The sequence below is a fragment of the Neovison vison genome, chromosome 11, assembly GCF_020171115.1.
Source record: "Neovison vison isolate M4711 chromosome 11, ASM_NN_V1, whole genome shotgun sequence".
NCBI lineage: Eukaryota > Metazoa > Chordata > Mammalia > Carnivora > Mustelidae > Neogale > Neogale vison.
Genome location: NC_058101.1, coordinates 209,708,505 through 209,726,079, shown reverse-complemented (window position 1 = coordinate 209,726,079; position 17,575 = coordinate 209,708,505). Strand labels below are relative to the sequence as shown.

The 17,575-nt window shown below is 42.4% G+C and overlaps 1 protein-coding gene across 1 annotated transcript in view; it reads left to right on the top strand.

Annotated features, from left to right (window-relative positions):
* CSMD1 (CUB and Sushi multiple domains 1) overlaps positions 1–17,575 on the top strand; it is a 732,674-nt gene that overhangs the window by 689,130 nt on the left and 25,969 nt on the right. The window contains exons 50-54 of the mRNA XM_044225749.1: positions 3,414–3,602; positions 6,495–6,668; positions 8,404–8,586; positions 16,163–16,339; positions 16,835–17,014. Coding sequence (XP_044081684.1) covers positions 3,414–3,602; positions 6,495–6,668; positions 8,404–8,586; positions 16,163–16,339; positions 16,835–17,014 — 903 coding nt within the window. The remainder of the gene's footprint in view (positions 1–3,413; positions 3,603–6,494; positions 6,669–8,403; positions 8,587–16,162; positions 16,340–16,834; positions 17,015–17,575) is intronic.

Sequence of the window (17,575 nt, the reverse complement as noted above, 5' to 3'; positions counted from 1 at the left end):
GATTTTCAGATTGTCCCAGCCAAACCACAGGATGGGACCAAATCCACAACAACCCTAGGGAAGTACCGCAGGAGTTTGACTGTCCAGACGACCCCGGGTCCATGCTCTTTGTGGCTGAGGCCAGCTCGCCTGCATACGTGGTTACTGCTTTTTACTTCAGATTTCCACAACCCATCAGAAATGAGTGGCCTCATTTCTATTTTTCAAACGCTGGGGAGAGTACTGGGACTGAGCTCTGTCATTTCCCCTCGTCGTCAGAGAGCTTTTCCATGAAAACGGTTGTTGCTTTGAGTCACGCACAGAACCGAGGACCTGGGTCAGGTGCTGATCCCAGGGCCTGACGAGGGAGCAGAGCGGGGCAAGCGAGAGCCGGTGAACGTCGCTGGTGTCTAACGAGATCTGCGCGGCAGGTGACCGAGCCGGACGGGGAGGAACCGGGCCCGGAGTTGGAGTGTTTGGCGGCGCCACACGGGGTGCACCATGCCAAGGGAAAGAGAATCCCTCCTAGAGACTAAGCGCAGAGCAAATCAGATCCAATAATTAGCAAATCGCATTTCAAAAACTGGCGTTCTCCTGTTTCATTAGTCAGATTATCCACACACTGGATCATCAGACTAGAGCATTTGTGGATAAGCTGTGTCCAACTGCAGCTGTGTAAGAATAATTCGACAGGACAGCGCCAAAACACGCGCGAGCAGATTTAGGCTAAAAGGAGATAAAAAAGGACAATTAGTACTTAGGAAAGTTTAACAAGGAATATATTTTTAAAAGTGTAAGTCAGAGGGTGTAAAATGTTTTTATCTCTATTTGTCAGCATGAGTATTTTTTTTAAAGATTTTGTTGGCTTATTTGAAAGAGAGAGAGAGAGAGCAGGAGAGGGGAGGAAAAGGAGAAACCAGCTGCCACAAGCAGGGAGCCTGATGCGGGGCAGGTCCCAGGACCCTGAGATCATGACCTGAGCCAAAGGCAGACGCTTAACCAACTGAGCCACCCAGGCGCCCCTAGCTTGAGTGTTTTTAAAGAGAACTTCTCCAAGAGTAAGGAGTGTATGTAGAGAAGAGGCTCCGTACATCTCCCATAATTAAAATTGGAAGCTAAGACTTCCAGCAGGAGGCACGCTCCCCCCCTCAAAAAAGTGGCGGGCACACCCACGCAGGGCGCGACACACCCACGCACCACACAATACAGATGCTCAGAGGGCCTGTGGTCGTGGACAAATAGATCAAGTCACTCTAGTCCCCAGCAGAGAGCTACAGCCCATCTCCTAGCAGAGCCTCCACAGGGAAAGGGAAGGAATCCAGGTGGACGTGTCTGACCACCACAGCACAGGACTGATCTGATAGGACAGGGTTCAAATCAAACAAACAAACAAACAAAAAAACAGGCAGATGTAGGGACCATGTAGACACAGTCTTTCGACCCGAGGAAGGATTCGGTTTCCCCCATTGGTGCTCATGGGCTGTTGATCACTGCCCAGCACAGTCACTGCTCACTCATTTAAGGGGCTGGACTAGGTGAAGGACGGGGAGACACCTGGGACTCAGCGCTCCAGCGTTCCTTCCAGGAGGTTCTGTGTGACCTACGGTCCCGGAGGGGCCGCTTGCAATGAGGGTGTTCTTGTCCGGGATGCACCTCTCCTCCACCAGGGGCAAGAGGGACCACCAGGGAGACCCCAGCCCAGGGTTTCCAAGCAGCCAGGCAGGAAACCAGCTATCACAACCCTCTTCCTCTGGCCACAGAGGAGCTCAGACCACCTTGCCTCCTGCGGCCTTCAGAGAGAAGGGTGCGGCTGGGCCTCTGTGCGCGGACTCCTCTGCTCCGTGCTCTCATCTCCAGCTGGATCCTTCTTTCAAGCTCCGAACCCATTATGGCCCTTGCTTTGTGCATCTCCTCCTTCTGGCCCACCACAGGAGTCCTGGGGCAAACCATTCAAGTACAAAGAAAGAAATGCAGGAGCTCAGCAGGGCCAGCAGATTCCTGAGCAGGGCTGGGCCTCTGCTGGGCGTCCGGGCAGAGGCATCTGAGAAGCAGCTCAGTACCATCCCTGCGGGTCACCTCTGCCCTCACAGCCAAAGGCTCTGATACTGGGCTCTGGACAGTGTCCCGAGAGGAGCATAAGCACAGACACAACAGACACCGGCTTCAGCACGCAGACACTTTGCTGTCTCAGAAGGTATAACACTAGGAAGCCGCTTCCATCTCCTGGGCAAGACGCACAAGGCCAAGTGCCAGAACCCACCCAGGCAGTTGTTTTTCAGAATGTAAGAAATCATTAATCATTCAAGGGCACTAGATGTTCTTCAGGTGGGGAATTCCTGCTATTTCAGTGGGTTTGGTGATCGTTTTATTGTGGATGTAATGCATAAGGGAGCCTTACAATTCTCTGTGCTCCATAAACATTTTTTTGTTTTGGCTCAAAAGAACTTGAGTCTTTCTTCTATAAGCTCAGAGTTGTTCCAAAAAGCACAGAGTACTATTTCCCAGTGCTGAAAGGGGTCTCTGTAACCCTCCCTTCTGCCCCACACCTTCCTCCTCCCTACAAAGACGAAATCCAATGCACAGATAGGGTAAAGGATTTGCCCCGGGCCGCTGGGACCCTGTGACTTGCTGTGACTGCCTGAGAATTAGCTGAACGGCCCCTTTCTGAGCCAGAAATATCTGGAGAGAGTGCAGCTTTCCCAGCAGCTGTGTCATTCACGGGTGTGGGGGTCGAAGCATGAGATAATCAGGGGTTCTTTCTGTTCCTCTGCACCTGCAAAAGCTCATTGCTAATTCCCTCACAGAAGCCAAGACACATTCAGGCTATAGAGTGCCATTCAGATTAACCAGAGCATGTCCCTGTCCCTGTGCCACAGCGGACCCTTCCTCTACGGGCCCTCTCTAAAGGAGGAAGGGGCTTCCATCTGAGACTGGCTTGATTTCCATTTCTATTGAGGGTGGATGGGAGAATTGTCATTTTATCTGCATGCCTCAAGCAGCAGAAACGACTCTAGGCACACATACTGAAGCATTAATTAATCCATGGGGTGATTAAGTCCCTGCTACCCACCCCCCCCCCCAGGAAAGTATGGCAAGGAGACGAACTTAAACAGGTTCTAGTTCAACATTTTTATAGCATAAAACCTGAACCAGGGAAACGAATTTTAGACTTTACGTTGACGTCTCTGCTTAAGGAATAAGTAGAGGAAATGAGCCTCGCGTCCTTAAAATTGCCAGGGTAGCAGAGAGACCGCTGGGCAGTTTTTGAGGCATGGTGGCCCAGAGCAGGAAGCAGGGAGGACTGTCCGATGACAGCCATGCTCTGATGCTGTCGTCTGACGAAGTGTCTCCCCAGTGAGCGAGGAGCAGCCCTTTCCGCAGTTCTCCTGTGTGTCTGAGCGCCCCTAAATGACGTCTCCTTTTTTTCCCTCTAGTGGTGAACTGCTCGGATCCAGGCTTTGTGGAAAACGCCATTCGTCTCGGGCAGCAGAATTTCCCCGAGAGCTTTGAATACGGGATGAGTGTCATGTACCATTGCAAGAAGGGGTTTTACCTGCTGGGGTCTTCTGCCTTAACCTGCATGGCTAACGGCCTGTGGGATCGTTCTCTACCCAAGTGTCTGGGTAAGTGCGGGTTATTTTGGATTCTTGTGCCTCTGAGCCCATAAGACTACCAAGAGAGCAACGACAACAACATTTTAAGTCTACGAGTTATAGAAGTTATATGGTGTCTTTATCGACTAGCCGGAAATCACAAATCACAACTCCAAGTAGTTTCAGAGTCACAAAGGAGCGGGACACTGGGTTGTCTCCGACCTGGCTTCAGAGAGAAACGGACCCGGGTGTACTGGGCAGTGCTCAGACCCCTCCCGAGTTTGTCTCTGCTTGTTACAGCTCGTCCTCTACTCGAACCTGGCAGAAACATTTACCCTACACGGCTCAAACATAGCACCCAGTGACCTAACGCCTTGCCCCCCTCAGCTTCACTCTGTCTGGACCCAGATTTAGAAATATTGGCAAAGGGCTCTGGTAGGGAGTGTCTGTCTGTTGACCTCGAGTCTATGGCCAGAAGGGTCGAGTTAACCTGAAGGACCTAATACAGGTCTCATGAGCGGTTCTGGTACCAAGGGGTTAATACAATAGAAAAGATAGTATCTTGCCGGTATCTTCCTCCTGATCATATGATTACATAAGAGGAAGGCAGATTACCCTGAGCATGGAGGTTCTATTCGGGGCCGACAAGTTATACATCATCACTCTGGCCCCCCTCTAAACACGTCGGTTTTTTAGACCACGCAGATCAACAAGAATACACTTTTCCCCAACTACTAGCTCTAGTCTTACCTTCTTTCAACTTGAAAAAGCACTTTGTCCTTTAGCTTGAAGACATCACCTGTTAAGGCATCTGACAGTTTAGGGAAAGGGGTGACTCTCCCTGGCCTTTTAAAAATCATTCAGACAGGGTGCCTGGGTGGCTCAGTGGGTTAAAAACCTCTGCCTTCAGCTCAGGTTATGATCCCAGGGTCCTGGGATCGAGCCCCGCATCGGGCTCTCTGCTCAGCAGGGAGCCTGCTTCCTCCTCTCTCTCTCTGCCTGCCTCTCTGCCTACTTGTGATTTCTCTCTGTCAAATAAATAAATAAAATTTAAAAAATAAAAAAAAATAAAAAAAATTCAGAAACAAAACAAAACTAAAAAAACAAAACTAAAGAACAAAACTAAAAAAACAAAACTAAAAACGAAATGTTATCTTCTTTGTATTCATTTTGTGTGCATCAAGAATGTGGGGAATGACAACTACCTATTAAGTTGAATTTACTGGAAAAAAAAAAAGTGGTTATCTTACCTCTTGGAATTTCAGCATTATTGGTACATTTTCAGAATAAATTAGTCCCAGAGACTCTTTTTTTTCCCTGTGATTCAGTGTCCCTCATAACCCCTCCCAATCTACATAGACACTTGTCTCAATTATAACAGCATAATTAATTTCTACGGAGAAAGAGCGACTGCTTTCAAAAGCAAACGCACAGCCTCGTATGACAAAAAACTCATCTGTGAATATTAAAATGTTCATCACATTTTATCTGCTTTCTGGTTTTCTAGGCCATCACACGTGGGAATTTTTCAGAGAAATTAGTTTTTCTTTCTTTGTCTCCCCAAACATTTCTTTTGCATCGTTCCGGGCTGATGTGAGACTCCCATTAGTTCTTGTAATGATCCCAGTGTGCCCCACGTTTCCAGGAACTAGGTTGTAAGTGACTCTCGTTCTCCTGGGTGACTGCTCCCCACCCCTCGGGCTCATTAACACTTGGAATCACCATGCGTCTGGGAATACTGGTTCTCAGAGGAGCCCTTTGCTCGTGCGCATTCTAGAGCAGCCAAGCCTCGCCTCTGGTTTTGGGGTTATGGTTTCACAGGTTTTTTCCCTTCTGTTAGTTTGAGCTGGAACTGGCCATTTACCAATCGCTTATTGACTTGGTTCTAGTTAGCTTCCTTTTGGGACGCTGTCGAGGTAAAATCTTGTTCACCAATGAGTGCATGTCCGTGTAGGACTGAATCAACCTAAGGGCTAATGTGACTCCCCAGGATTCTCAATGTCTTTCCACCTTCTACCGTACCTCTCCGGTGAGATCACTTTCGGGCTAACAGTGATCAATACAAGTGCTCTGGGCGTTAAACCAGTGGCCTTTGAGTAATCTTTGGTAGCCTGAATGCAGTCAGCTATTTGCACATAGAGCAACATTTGTCCATTTGTCCATGGTTAACCCTAATCTGGGACTTCATAGAAAGAGAGAGACAAATCTTCACTGTCCTACATTTATCTTGATTCCAGAGTTTCCTCTTTGAAAGATAACTTATGATTAGATTATTAGCCTGATTTGGCATCATTTAAAAAAAATGTATGGGAATATGGAGATAACTTGAGGAAAAATTTAATCACTGATTTATTATTTATTATTATTACTTAAACATTTTAAACTGCCATATGCTCAAAGAAAAATTGTTAGAAGGTCATCACGATCCACGAACGGAAGAGTAAGCAGATATGATAAGAGCTTTGAGCCCAGCAAGTGGGTGATTGTTGTATTAGCTGAAGAGATAATGGAAATGGTTTTCATGACTTGATGAAGTTTTTGACTTTGTATACCATACTGCTTTTTTGGATTACAGTTAAGGACAAATGGAAAAATCGTAGGTAGAGGGACTTTCTCTTTGAAAGCCCAGCTGTATGATTCTATCTTAAACAAAACCACCTCAAGATAGAAGAAAACGAAACAAAAGCAGACATCCCTGACAGACCCTCGTCTTGTCCTCAGTAACACGTGACTGTCTAAGGAGAACATCTGAGGAGATGGAAAATGATGTTGGTTCTCCACAGGGCACTGCAGGAATTGGCCAGTGTGTTCAGCTGCTTTTCATTAATAGGGGATGTGTCTATGGGTGTCTGTGTGCGAGACCTACAAGGTAAAGCAGTTCTACAAACCTGACATACTCATTTGTTTTAACTTTTCCTTTAGTCATATCATGCGGCCACCCAGGGGTTCCTGCCAATGCTATCCTGACTGGAGAACTGTTCACATACGGTGCCGTAGTTCACTACGCGTGCAAAGGGAGCCGGGACCTTGTGGGCAACAGCACCCGGGTTTGTCAAGACGACAGTCACTGGAGTGGGACGCTTCCCCACTGCACGGGTGAGCAGTGACACCGGCACATAGTGACTTGTCAGGCTGTAGAGCATCACAGTTATTTGAAGTTGTTTTTCCGTGTCCAGCCACATACGTCAGTGTTCTCCGTGGCCGTCTTCATCCTCATCAACACCGTGGAGCTCCCGTCACTTCATCCTCCCTCCTGTGGGAGCCCTGGGAGGTCATCGTCCTGGCCAAGAGGCCGGCCTCCTTTTGCTCAGTTTCTCCCTGTCCTTTTTTGGTCCCTTGTCTGTGCCTCCTCTCATTTCCTCCACATCTTTCCTGTCTTGGAAACACCTTTCAAAAAAAAAAATATTAATTTTTTCATGAATAGTTCTTAAATAAATTAAACTCAGTGAATCAGCAACCTGGGCGTAATTGAGAGGGATCAGACTTCTCATGGGATTTTCTTTTCTTTTCTTTTTTTTTTTTTTTTTGATTTTTTTTTTAATAAATGTATTTTTATCCTCAGGGGAACAGGTCTGTGAATCACCAGGTTTACACACTTCACAGCACTCACCATAGCACATACCCTCCCCAATGTCCATAACCCTACCACCCTCTCCTGACCCCCCTCCCCCAGCAACCCTCAGTTTGTTTTGTGAGATTAAGAGTCACTTATGGTTTGTCTCCCTCCCAATCCCATCTTATTTCATTTATTCTTCTCCTACCCACTTAAGCCCCCATGTTGCATCTCCACTTCCTCATATCAGGGAGATCATATGATAATTATCTTTCTCCGATTGACTTATTTCGCTAAGCATGATACGCTCTAGTTCCATCCATGTTGTTGCAAATGGCAAGATTTCATTTATTTTGATGGCTGCGTAGTATTCCATTGTGTATACATACAACATCTTCTTTATCCATTCATCTGTTGATGGACATCTAGGTTCTTTCCATAGTTTGGCTATCGTGGACATTGCTGCTATAAACATTCGGGTGCACATGCCCCTTCGGATCACTATGTTTGTATCTTTAGGGTAACTACCCAGTAATGCGATTGCTGGGTCATAGAGTAGTTCTATTTTCAACTTTCTGAGGAACCTCCATGCTGTTTTCCAGAGTGGTTGCACCAGTTTGCATTCCCACCAACAGTGTAGGAGAGTTCTCTTTTCTCCGCATCCTCGCCAGCATCTGCTCGTGGGATTTTCTATTCCCCAATACACTTCAACCCTGTTTCCCTTTTATTATCTGTCCTGATGCAGTGGAAAAATGTGTTTATGATTCCCAGAGTCTTGTTTCTTCCAGAGAGGGTCAATTTTCTGTTGTCGACATATTTTGATAAGCTAGGTTGTGTTTAGTTATACAGGAACAATTTTTTCATGTTTGTCACTTTTGTGCTATGATAAAGAAAGTCTTTCTCACGAGATTTCTGGAATGCAATGTGACTGTAACACATGTAAATAACTTTTCATTCTGGGGTGCCTGTGTGGCTTGGTTGGAGGAGTGGATGACCCTGGGCTCACCTCAGGTTGTGATCTCACAGGTCGTGGGATCAAGACCCACCAAAAGCTCTGGATTGGGCTCCATGCTTAGCAGGGAGTCTGCTTGAAGATTCTCTCCCTCTGCCCCTCCAGACCACCCCCTCCCAGCTTGGGCACACATGAATTCTCTCTCTCACAAATAAATAAATACATAAATAAAAATAAATAACTTCTCATTCTCTTTAAACATAACAGCTCTGTTACAAACTTGTCTACCAACATTTTGCTTCACCATTTGTGTTTCTGTTCAATAGGAAACGACCCTGGATTTTGTGGTGATCCCGGGACCCCAGCACATGGGTCCCGGCTTGGAGATGAACTCAAGGCCAAGAGCCTTCTCCGCTTCTCCTGTGAAATGGGCTACCAGCTGAGGGGATCTCCCGAGCGGACGTGTTTGCTCAATGGCTCGTGGTCTGGACTGCAGCCTGTGTGTGAAGGTGAGTACCTTCAAGTCATGCGGTCAACCTTTGCAGTTGAAACCATGTATTTCTCTCTAAAATGAGGGATACCATTCTACAGAAATCCTAGACACTGAACTTTTTATCACTAAACTACTTTCCCCCGAAATGTATAAGAGAATCATCACAATGCCTGATGGGGTACATGGAGATAGCCTCACTATTCAAAAGATCATCTAACACAGATCCTTAACTTTTGAACGTTCATGACCTAGAAGAGATTTCTGATCTAATAATAACCTCTCTGTGGTGTGGTGGTGTTTCGTGGCTGCCGGCAGTGCATAGCTGAGAAGAAAGAGCAGTGAGCATAAGCAGTGTAAGTCACTGATGGGAAACTCTGCAGGCTGGGGTACGCCTCTCTTCCCTGCTATTTCCAGGCTGTTGGTGGCCCTTGTCAAAAACACTGCATCTTCAAAGATCCTAGGGTGATTCTCTGTATATTTTAGACCAAATATATTTTATCTTAATATTTGAGAGGCATAAGAGGACATGGTGGGATACCTTAGTAATAACAGTAAAAGACCATGAATAACTTACTGTGTTGTGTATTAGAAATGCTCACCTTAAGCAAAAGTGTGATGAGATACCCTGAGTTTGTTTAGCATCCAAAAAGGAACTGATTTAGAATGCAGATACATAAGACTTAAATGTTAGAAATATTTAGCATACACACTTCTCATACACACTTACTATTTGAGTCCAAAATGTTTACAGAAGATAAATATCCATTTTTATACTTTATTATTTTTATTAACATATAATGTATTATTTCCCCCAGGGTATGGGTCTGTGAATCATTAGGTTTACATATTTCACAGCACTCACCATATCACATACATAAATATCCATAAATATCCATTAAATATCCATTTTTACATATCTGAAATATTTTCTATGTAAGTTGACCAACTTGAATAAACTCACATAATATCAATATCAGAAATATAAGTCAACTTTCTTAATCTTTACTTTCTTTATTCTCTTGTACCTGTGTCTCTCTCACTTTATTATATGTATTATATAGAACAGTAGAAAATAACACATGTGTTTAATCTAACTATATTGTATCCAGACTACATTTTTAATCTCATAAAATCATATGTAAATAGTATAATCATATATATGAAAAAATAAATACATATCTTATACACATCATGCCTATATATATATGTCTATATTCTCATCTGAGTGGAAAGTTATCTTGGAGATCTCTACACCTACATAGAGATATACATATATATAATAATCCAGGGTGCTTTTTGATTCTGAATCACCTCCTGACAATCAAGTTAGTATAAATCTTAATATTAGGCCCTAAAGAAGTTGAATGAAATCATACGTGACTGAATAGTGGTCATGGGGTGCCACCTGCCACTGTGAGTTGCAGAATGATACTTTTATTGCCTGGAATATGGGATTCTGAATTGTTAGACTTTTTCTTATTCAGACACAATTTTTTCTGTTTCCTCCCCTTTTTTAGAGTTTGCATATTAAAATTTGCATGACAGAATCTCTTTCTCACTGAAAACAGAGTGTTTTCTATTCTATAATATGGTGCCTCAAAGTTATACGTGACTTTTGTAACCTACATTTACACCCCATCTAACCTTTTCCCTCTATACTGTACCTGGGAATTGTTGGTCCAGAATATATTTAAATATTATGAAAACTAAATAAGAGCTCCACTTCACTCTATGACATGTTGAATGACAATAGGCTAGCCTTCTTACTGAGGACAACTATAAACCAACAAAATATATGAGACAATTATCTTATTAAACAACATACAGTACATAGGAGAAATCAGGGAGGTGAGCCCATAATCCCACCATTATTCTGTATTTTTTTTCTTATTTTGTAGTTGAAAAGTGAAACCCAGGTAGCTTGGTGAGGTGATGCAGTAGAAATTATTCTAGGTATCAGTATCCTAGAAATTATTCTAGGTATTCAGTATCCTAGAAATTATTCTAGGTATCAGTATCCTAGAAATTATTCTAGGATACTGAACTAGAACTTGCAGAAGAGGGAATCTGAGAAGGGCCAGCTGAGAATGGGACAGCCCCATTAGTCTGGTGAGCTTTCACTGTCTGAGGGTCAGACAGACAAGCATGAGTGAGACCCAGAGATGCAAGGACTTTTGCTGCAGAGGTGAGAGTGGACCCATGATATTATAGGTCATACCCTACTGAGAAACACTGGACATCTGGCCAGTCAGAGCTCTCACTGTGTGCTTAGGACATTTCACAGATGCCCAGAAAACTTCATGCATTATGAATATGTACCACTCCCCTAAAATAAGTGGAACATGCTAGAACTAAGAGCAAAAATGTGTTAGGACTAAGTCTGAATAGATCTCCTCTAACAGAGAATGAAACTGATGGCAGGACCCCAAAGACCTACAACTAATTTAAAAGTCCACCAGAACAAATCCCAGCATCTTTCGAAGGAATGACATAATCTGGGCAACATTTTGTTCACAATGTCTGGCATACAATGAAAAATTACTACATATGCAGACCTCATAACAATATTACCCATAGTCAGACAAACAAACAAACAAAACAGACAATAAAATCAGAATCTTATCCTGAGAATACAATCCTGAGATGAAACAAATGTTGAAAATAATGCACAAGGGCTTGAAGAGGTTATTTAAGATATCTTTTCACACTGAAGTTAGAGTAGTAAACAGATAAATAATTTCACAAGAAATGAAAATAATTAAAAAAACACAATCATATGGAAACTCTGGAATTGAAAAAATAGAGTATCTGATATAAAAACTTTTGTAGATGAGTTTAGCAGATTAAAAATGGCAGAAGGGTCAGTTAACATGAAGACAGATCAATGAAAATTTGAAAACAGAAATGAAGAAGAAGAAAAAACAATGATATCCTATGGGATAATATCAAATAGTTCAACATTCTTTTAATTGGAGTTCTAGAAGAAAAAAAAAAGAAAGAATGGAGCAGAAGGATGGTTGAAAAATTATTGGTTAAAAATTAACCAAATTGGGGTGCCTGTGTGGCTCAGTTGGTTAAGCAACCAACTCTTGATTTAGGCTCAGGTCATGAGCTCAAGACTGTGAGCTCGAGCCCCATGTTGGGTTCCATGTTGGGAGCCTGCTTAGGATTCTCTCTCTATCTCTCCCTCTGCCCCTCCACACCTGCCCCCCACAATCAAAGTTTAATAAATTTGTTGGGAAAATATAGCTCCTAAAAGTAGAACAAACCTCATTTAAATACATTGATATTCTGTTAAGAATGGTCACTCACTTGGGTCTGTACATTCTATGTCAGGTTTACTGATATAAAAAGCCCTTTACTTTGCACATTTAAAAGGTGAAAAAAATTAGAACAGCTGAGAGTGAATGATGTCTTTCTGCAGAAATCTCACTTTGGTGCTGTGATATAACACCTTGAGTTCTACTCCAGCAAAACAAGTGAATTCATTTATTTGATTAGGAGAGCTTAATTGGATTTCATTTCATAATAAACCTGATTCAGACTATACAAGTATTTTTAGAGTAGCATTTGGTTTATCTAAAGTTAGAAATGCAAGTGTTTCTTATAAAATCCTTAAAAACTTGGCCATTAAAATCTGTGAAAGAAGTATAAATGTTTCAATATGGCAAGCAATTCTCAAATACTTTTGATGTTCTCAAATAGTTATGCTATTCCTCACAAAACTGACTCCCTCCAAACCTGCATTGTATAGAAATCATGGGAGGTTGAGTAAATAATAGTGTAATTGACTCTCACTATAACAGCAAATGATAGGAAGGGATATGTACATAATCTTACACACACACCCCAACACACATCTTTAAAAAATTTTGGACAATCTGTAGCTTTCTGTGTTTTTTTCTCACTTGTTATTATAGGTCTGTATTGGGGGGGCACATATTATTACCTATAAAAAAGGGGGTTATCAGTGACTTTCTCATTTCCACTTAATGATAGCCATGACCATGTATTCAGCCCACTGAGAGCATCTCTCTCCTGATGAATCACATTTTCTGAATCTACCAAAAGCCTTAGAACCTGATGGGACACTTGAATAAATGGTAAAAAGAAAAGAAGCTTTCATAAAACACAAAATAAAAATATTCTAAAATTTTAATCATCAAAGAACTTGTATTTCTTTTTTTTCTTATAAAATAACTTTATTAAAAAAGATTTTTTTCATTTATCTGACACAGAGAAACAGTGAGAAAGGGAACACAAGCAGGGGGAGTAGGAGAGGGGGAAACAGGCTACCCACCGAGCAGGGAGCCCAATGCAGGCCTTGGTCCCAGGACCCTGGGATCAGGACCTGCGCTGATGGCAGATGCTTAATGACTGAGCTACCCAGGTGCCCCCTATCATAACTTTGAATATATTTCTCATTGTGTTTAGTTATCAATTTTTTTGAGAACTCAGATGATAATCTTAGACATTCTCTTGTACATAACAAGTTACTTCTTTCTTGCTGCTCTTAATATATTTTTTCTATCTTTTGATAATTTGATTGTGTTTTTGTTGGTCTCTTTGAGATTATCCTACATGGAGTTTGTTGAGTTTCTTGGATTGTATATTTGTGTCTTTCATCAATTTTGAGACGATTTAGCCATTTTTTATTCAAATGATCTCTCAGTCTCTTTTACTTTAATCTCCTCTGGGATTTCTGTAATATATATATTGTTCTACTTAATGATGAACCAGTTATACCATTGGCTATCTTCACATTTGTTCATTCTTTTTTCTTTCTGCTCCTCAGAGTGTACAAATATATTTCTTTTTATTTTTAAATATTTTTTTATTTATTGACAGAGATCACAAGTAGGCAGAGAGGCAGGCAGAAAGAGAGGAGGAAGCAGGCTCCCTACTGAGCAGAGAGCCCGATGCGGGGCTCGATTCCAGGACCCTGGTATCATGACCTGAGTTGAAGGCAGAGGCTTTAACCCACTGAGCCACCCAGGTGCCCCTACAAATATATTTCTAATTTAGTTCCATGATGTCAATCATGTTTTCTTTGTTAGCAATCCAGTCTTTTAATTATAGATTCATTGACTGAACTTTCCAGATGAATAGATCTTAGGAAACCGCTTAAATATATCATTGGTTTTAGTTGCCTTATACAACTCTTAATCCTCTTTCCCATGAGACTGTGATAAAGCCTACATCTCATACAGGTAATAGATGTGTGATGACAGTGATTATAACGAAAATGACAACACATCAGCTACCTTGTGTACCCGTACTTCTGCTAAGATGCCAGATTGCGTTCAAGGCATTTTGTACACAGTGTGTTTAATCTTACAACAAATGAGAGCAATCACCTTTATTATACCCATTTTACAGTGAAGATGCTACATGTCAAGAGCTTGGTCATTCACATTCACTTAAGTTGTGTGAGCCAAGACTCATAATAAAGCTATTTAGCTCAACTTAACAGCCATGATCAAAATACAGCATGCTATGTGAAGTATTGGTGTCTGTACACAGGAAGTGGATTCAGCATAAGTATAGTGGCCTTTTATTATAAATCAAGTAAAAGAAAATTATCTTTTACTGGAAGGAGTCACGTTAACCAAATGTACTTGGAAAGAAAGGAAGTATTTAAAGAGTTTTAACTTTTTACTTATAAAAAATCTTGTTTCCCTTCTGCTGACTATAAATGTAATCTACCATTTTCCTTTAAGAGGTCCTCCTATATCATGATGGCATTAATATGAACACAGACATATTGAGGGTAATATCTAGCCTTCATCTTCTTGGGAATAACCATAAGTGAAAGTGTCCCTGTCAGGGAGGAAAAAAAAGTTAACCATGAATTTGATTTTGTAGAATCCAGTATTTGGGGGACTTTCTAAACATTAAGATGGCATCATCATGATGAGTGTTCTCTTACTGACAATGTACGTGTCTATAAATTAAGTTGAATATGTCCACCAATCCCTTGTCTCATTCTAGCATTATCCTTTACAGGTGACTTTTAAAAATTGCTACACAGATTTTAATAGCAGATACGATTAGAATCAAATACAAGAACATGGTTGTCTTGTTGGTTTGCTAAATTATGAATTAGATTAATACAATTCTCTTCCATGCCAGGCTTTCTGTTAGTACATCTACCCAATAGCTGTCATGTACAAAATGATAAATCAGTGTTTGTTGAATGAATAATTGTCTTGGAGAGTCCAACCTCTTGGTGTGTTTGCAATATGACATTTCAATTGATATTACAGCCATAGCAGAATTTTTGAGCTTTAGAGAATGTTAAGTATCATCTGCTTCATGATTGGTAAATAGATCTCATTTCAAAGGTAGCCAGGAAACTGCGGAAAGATCTGTGTGAGGAAGGGTTGTAAGTTCACAGCAGGTCCCTCAAGAAGAAAGGGTTGTCGTGGAGTGGCTCTGTCTGCTGTGGGTGCAGGTGGAGAAGCCCCAGAACACATGCTTTGTGCTCGTCAGACAGGATCTAGTCCGAGCTGAGGGCCGGCATCAAATGGTGGGCGAGTCCCTAAATGTCTGCTACATGACAGTTCTATGCTATGCACATTTCATAGTCTGTTTCCTTTCATGCTTCTGAGAAGAGTTTATCTTTGTTCTCAAGGCCAAGTTCGAGAGTGGAACCATGAGAGAGGCCACAGCATTTGTAAATATTTGGTCATTCTCAGAAATGGTCTCAGGATACATTCCTGTTATTAAAATCCAGCCAAAGGTCACATTCTTTCTCTGACTGCCGGCGGCACATTATGTGGGAGAAAAACTTAACATTCTGTAATAAATAGACTCAACTACAAAAGGCAAAAAACAAAAACAAAACAAAAAACCCTTGTTCTGGGTTAAAATCATCACCTTGATACATGCCCACAAGCTGCTGAGTTTGCTTTGCTGATTGAGGTATGTGCGAGGGACACATGTGGAGTTTGGAGCTGTCAGCCTGCCTGTCGTCAGCCGGCATCTCGCTGCCCGTACTTGGCATTATTTCATCTGGAGAGAAGCGGAGAGCAGAGCCATGCCAACGCCAATTAGCACAGCGGCCGTTAGAGGGGGAGCGACGAGGAGACCACTTACCTAGCAGTTCGGGCGTGATTCCTGTTCCTCAGGCATCCCTCGGGTCCCACCAGGAATTATCCAGCAGTCGTGAAGTATGACCTGATGTGTCCAGAATTAAAGAAAATCCATCACCTCCTACATGAAGAAGGCCCTTCTGAGTCGCTAATACCATATAGATCCTTTAAAAAAAAATCCTCATTTTTTTTGTATTATAAACATGTTAAATCTCAAAAGTAGCAAGGCGTTGAATTTTCAGTGCTTTAATTCACTTTTTAATTTGTTCTGAATAATGTACTTTAGGAGGAATAGTATGACCATGTAACTCTCACATTTGTAACTCATCGAGAAAAGAATGGCATGAACCGTAAAGTAAAATGCATATTACACATGTTCCATAGTAATAGAGCCTATTTAAAAAAACCAATATGTCATCTGCTACACCGATGACCTTTGGTCTCGGGCATTTGTCATTTTGGTGGCAGCTCACTCTGTCTGCGTCCTTGTCCCCATAGCTGTGTCCTGTGGAAATCCAGGCACGCCCACCAACGGCATGATTGTCAGCAGCGACGGCATCCTCTTCTCCAGCTCGGTCATCTACGCCTGCTGGGAAGGCTACAAGACCTCAGGGCTCATGACGCGGCACTGCACGGCCAACGGGACCTGGACGGGCACGGCCCCTGACTGCACAGGTTAGTGGTCACTGTAATGGAAGCTTGAGGCCATGACCATGAGAGCTACTTGACTGAGAAAGAGTCATTTATTTTTTTAAGTATTTTATTTTTTTTAATACATAGAGGATAGAAGGATATACGCATGTTTGATATGATGATGATTTATTAGGTAGTTGGAGCTCTTTCTTCACTTTCTAATCTACATGGCTGAAACTCTGTTCAATGGCCAGTTTGGTTGGACATTGTAAAGCTGGGTCCAAAAAAATGTCAGTAGACCATTTATTTTCCAGGGAACTAAGAAAAACATTCAATTCTCTGGTCACATTCCAAACACACTGTCCCCTGACAGTTGGTCAGGAGTGTCGTCAGAGGACAACGGTGTTCCTGTAACAATTTTCTGCTCAATCACATTGAATTACCACTTAAGGGGAGTAACTTGAACAGAAACCATGACTATTTAATGGTAATTTTGTATTTTTCTAAATTTTTTTTTGGTCGTCTTCTGCTCATTAGTTATAAGCTGTGGGGACCCAGGCACCCTGGCGAATGGCATCCAGTTTGGGACGGATTTCACCTTCAATAAGACCGTGAGCTACCAGTGCGACCCTGGCTACCTCATGGAGCCCATCACGTCATCCACCATCCGCTGTACCAAAGACAGTACGTGGAATAGCAGCAAACCTGTCTGCAAAGGTGCGCGCCATCACATTCTTGGTCTTATGCACATGGAAGTGTTTCCTGAGTTACACTGGCGGCATCCGCAAGCATTTTGTAGTCCCTCTGTGTGCTAGGAGTTCCTGTAAGCTCATTTGCAAACAAAAATCACTTCATTTTCTTAATACAGTAATCACAGTTTTAGAGATGGGAAAACGGACTCGCAGAGTTAGTAAAGGGTCAGGGCACAAATTAGAGACAAGAGGTTTTGGGACTCAGACAACAAGCACGCTACCACTAATGTGTGTGTGTGTGTGTGTGTGTGTGTGTGTGTGTGTTTTAAGATGTTGTTTATTTATTTGAGAGACAGAGAGCACATGCCAAGGGGAGAGGGAGAAGCAGCTCCCCACTGTGTGGGGAGCCTGACATGGGACTTGATCCCAAGACCCTTGGGGTCATGAACTGAGCTGAAGGCAGATGCTTAACCGACTGAGCCACCCAGGTGCCCCTAAGTCTGTTTTGAATATCCGCACATTCCTGTCTCCTGACACACATGTTAACCCCAAATCTATTAAGGCTTACAGCAGAGATGATGAGGAA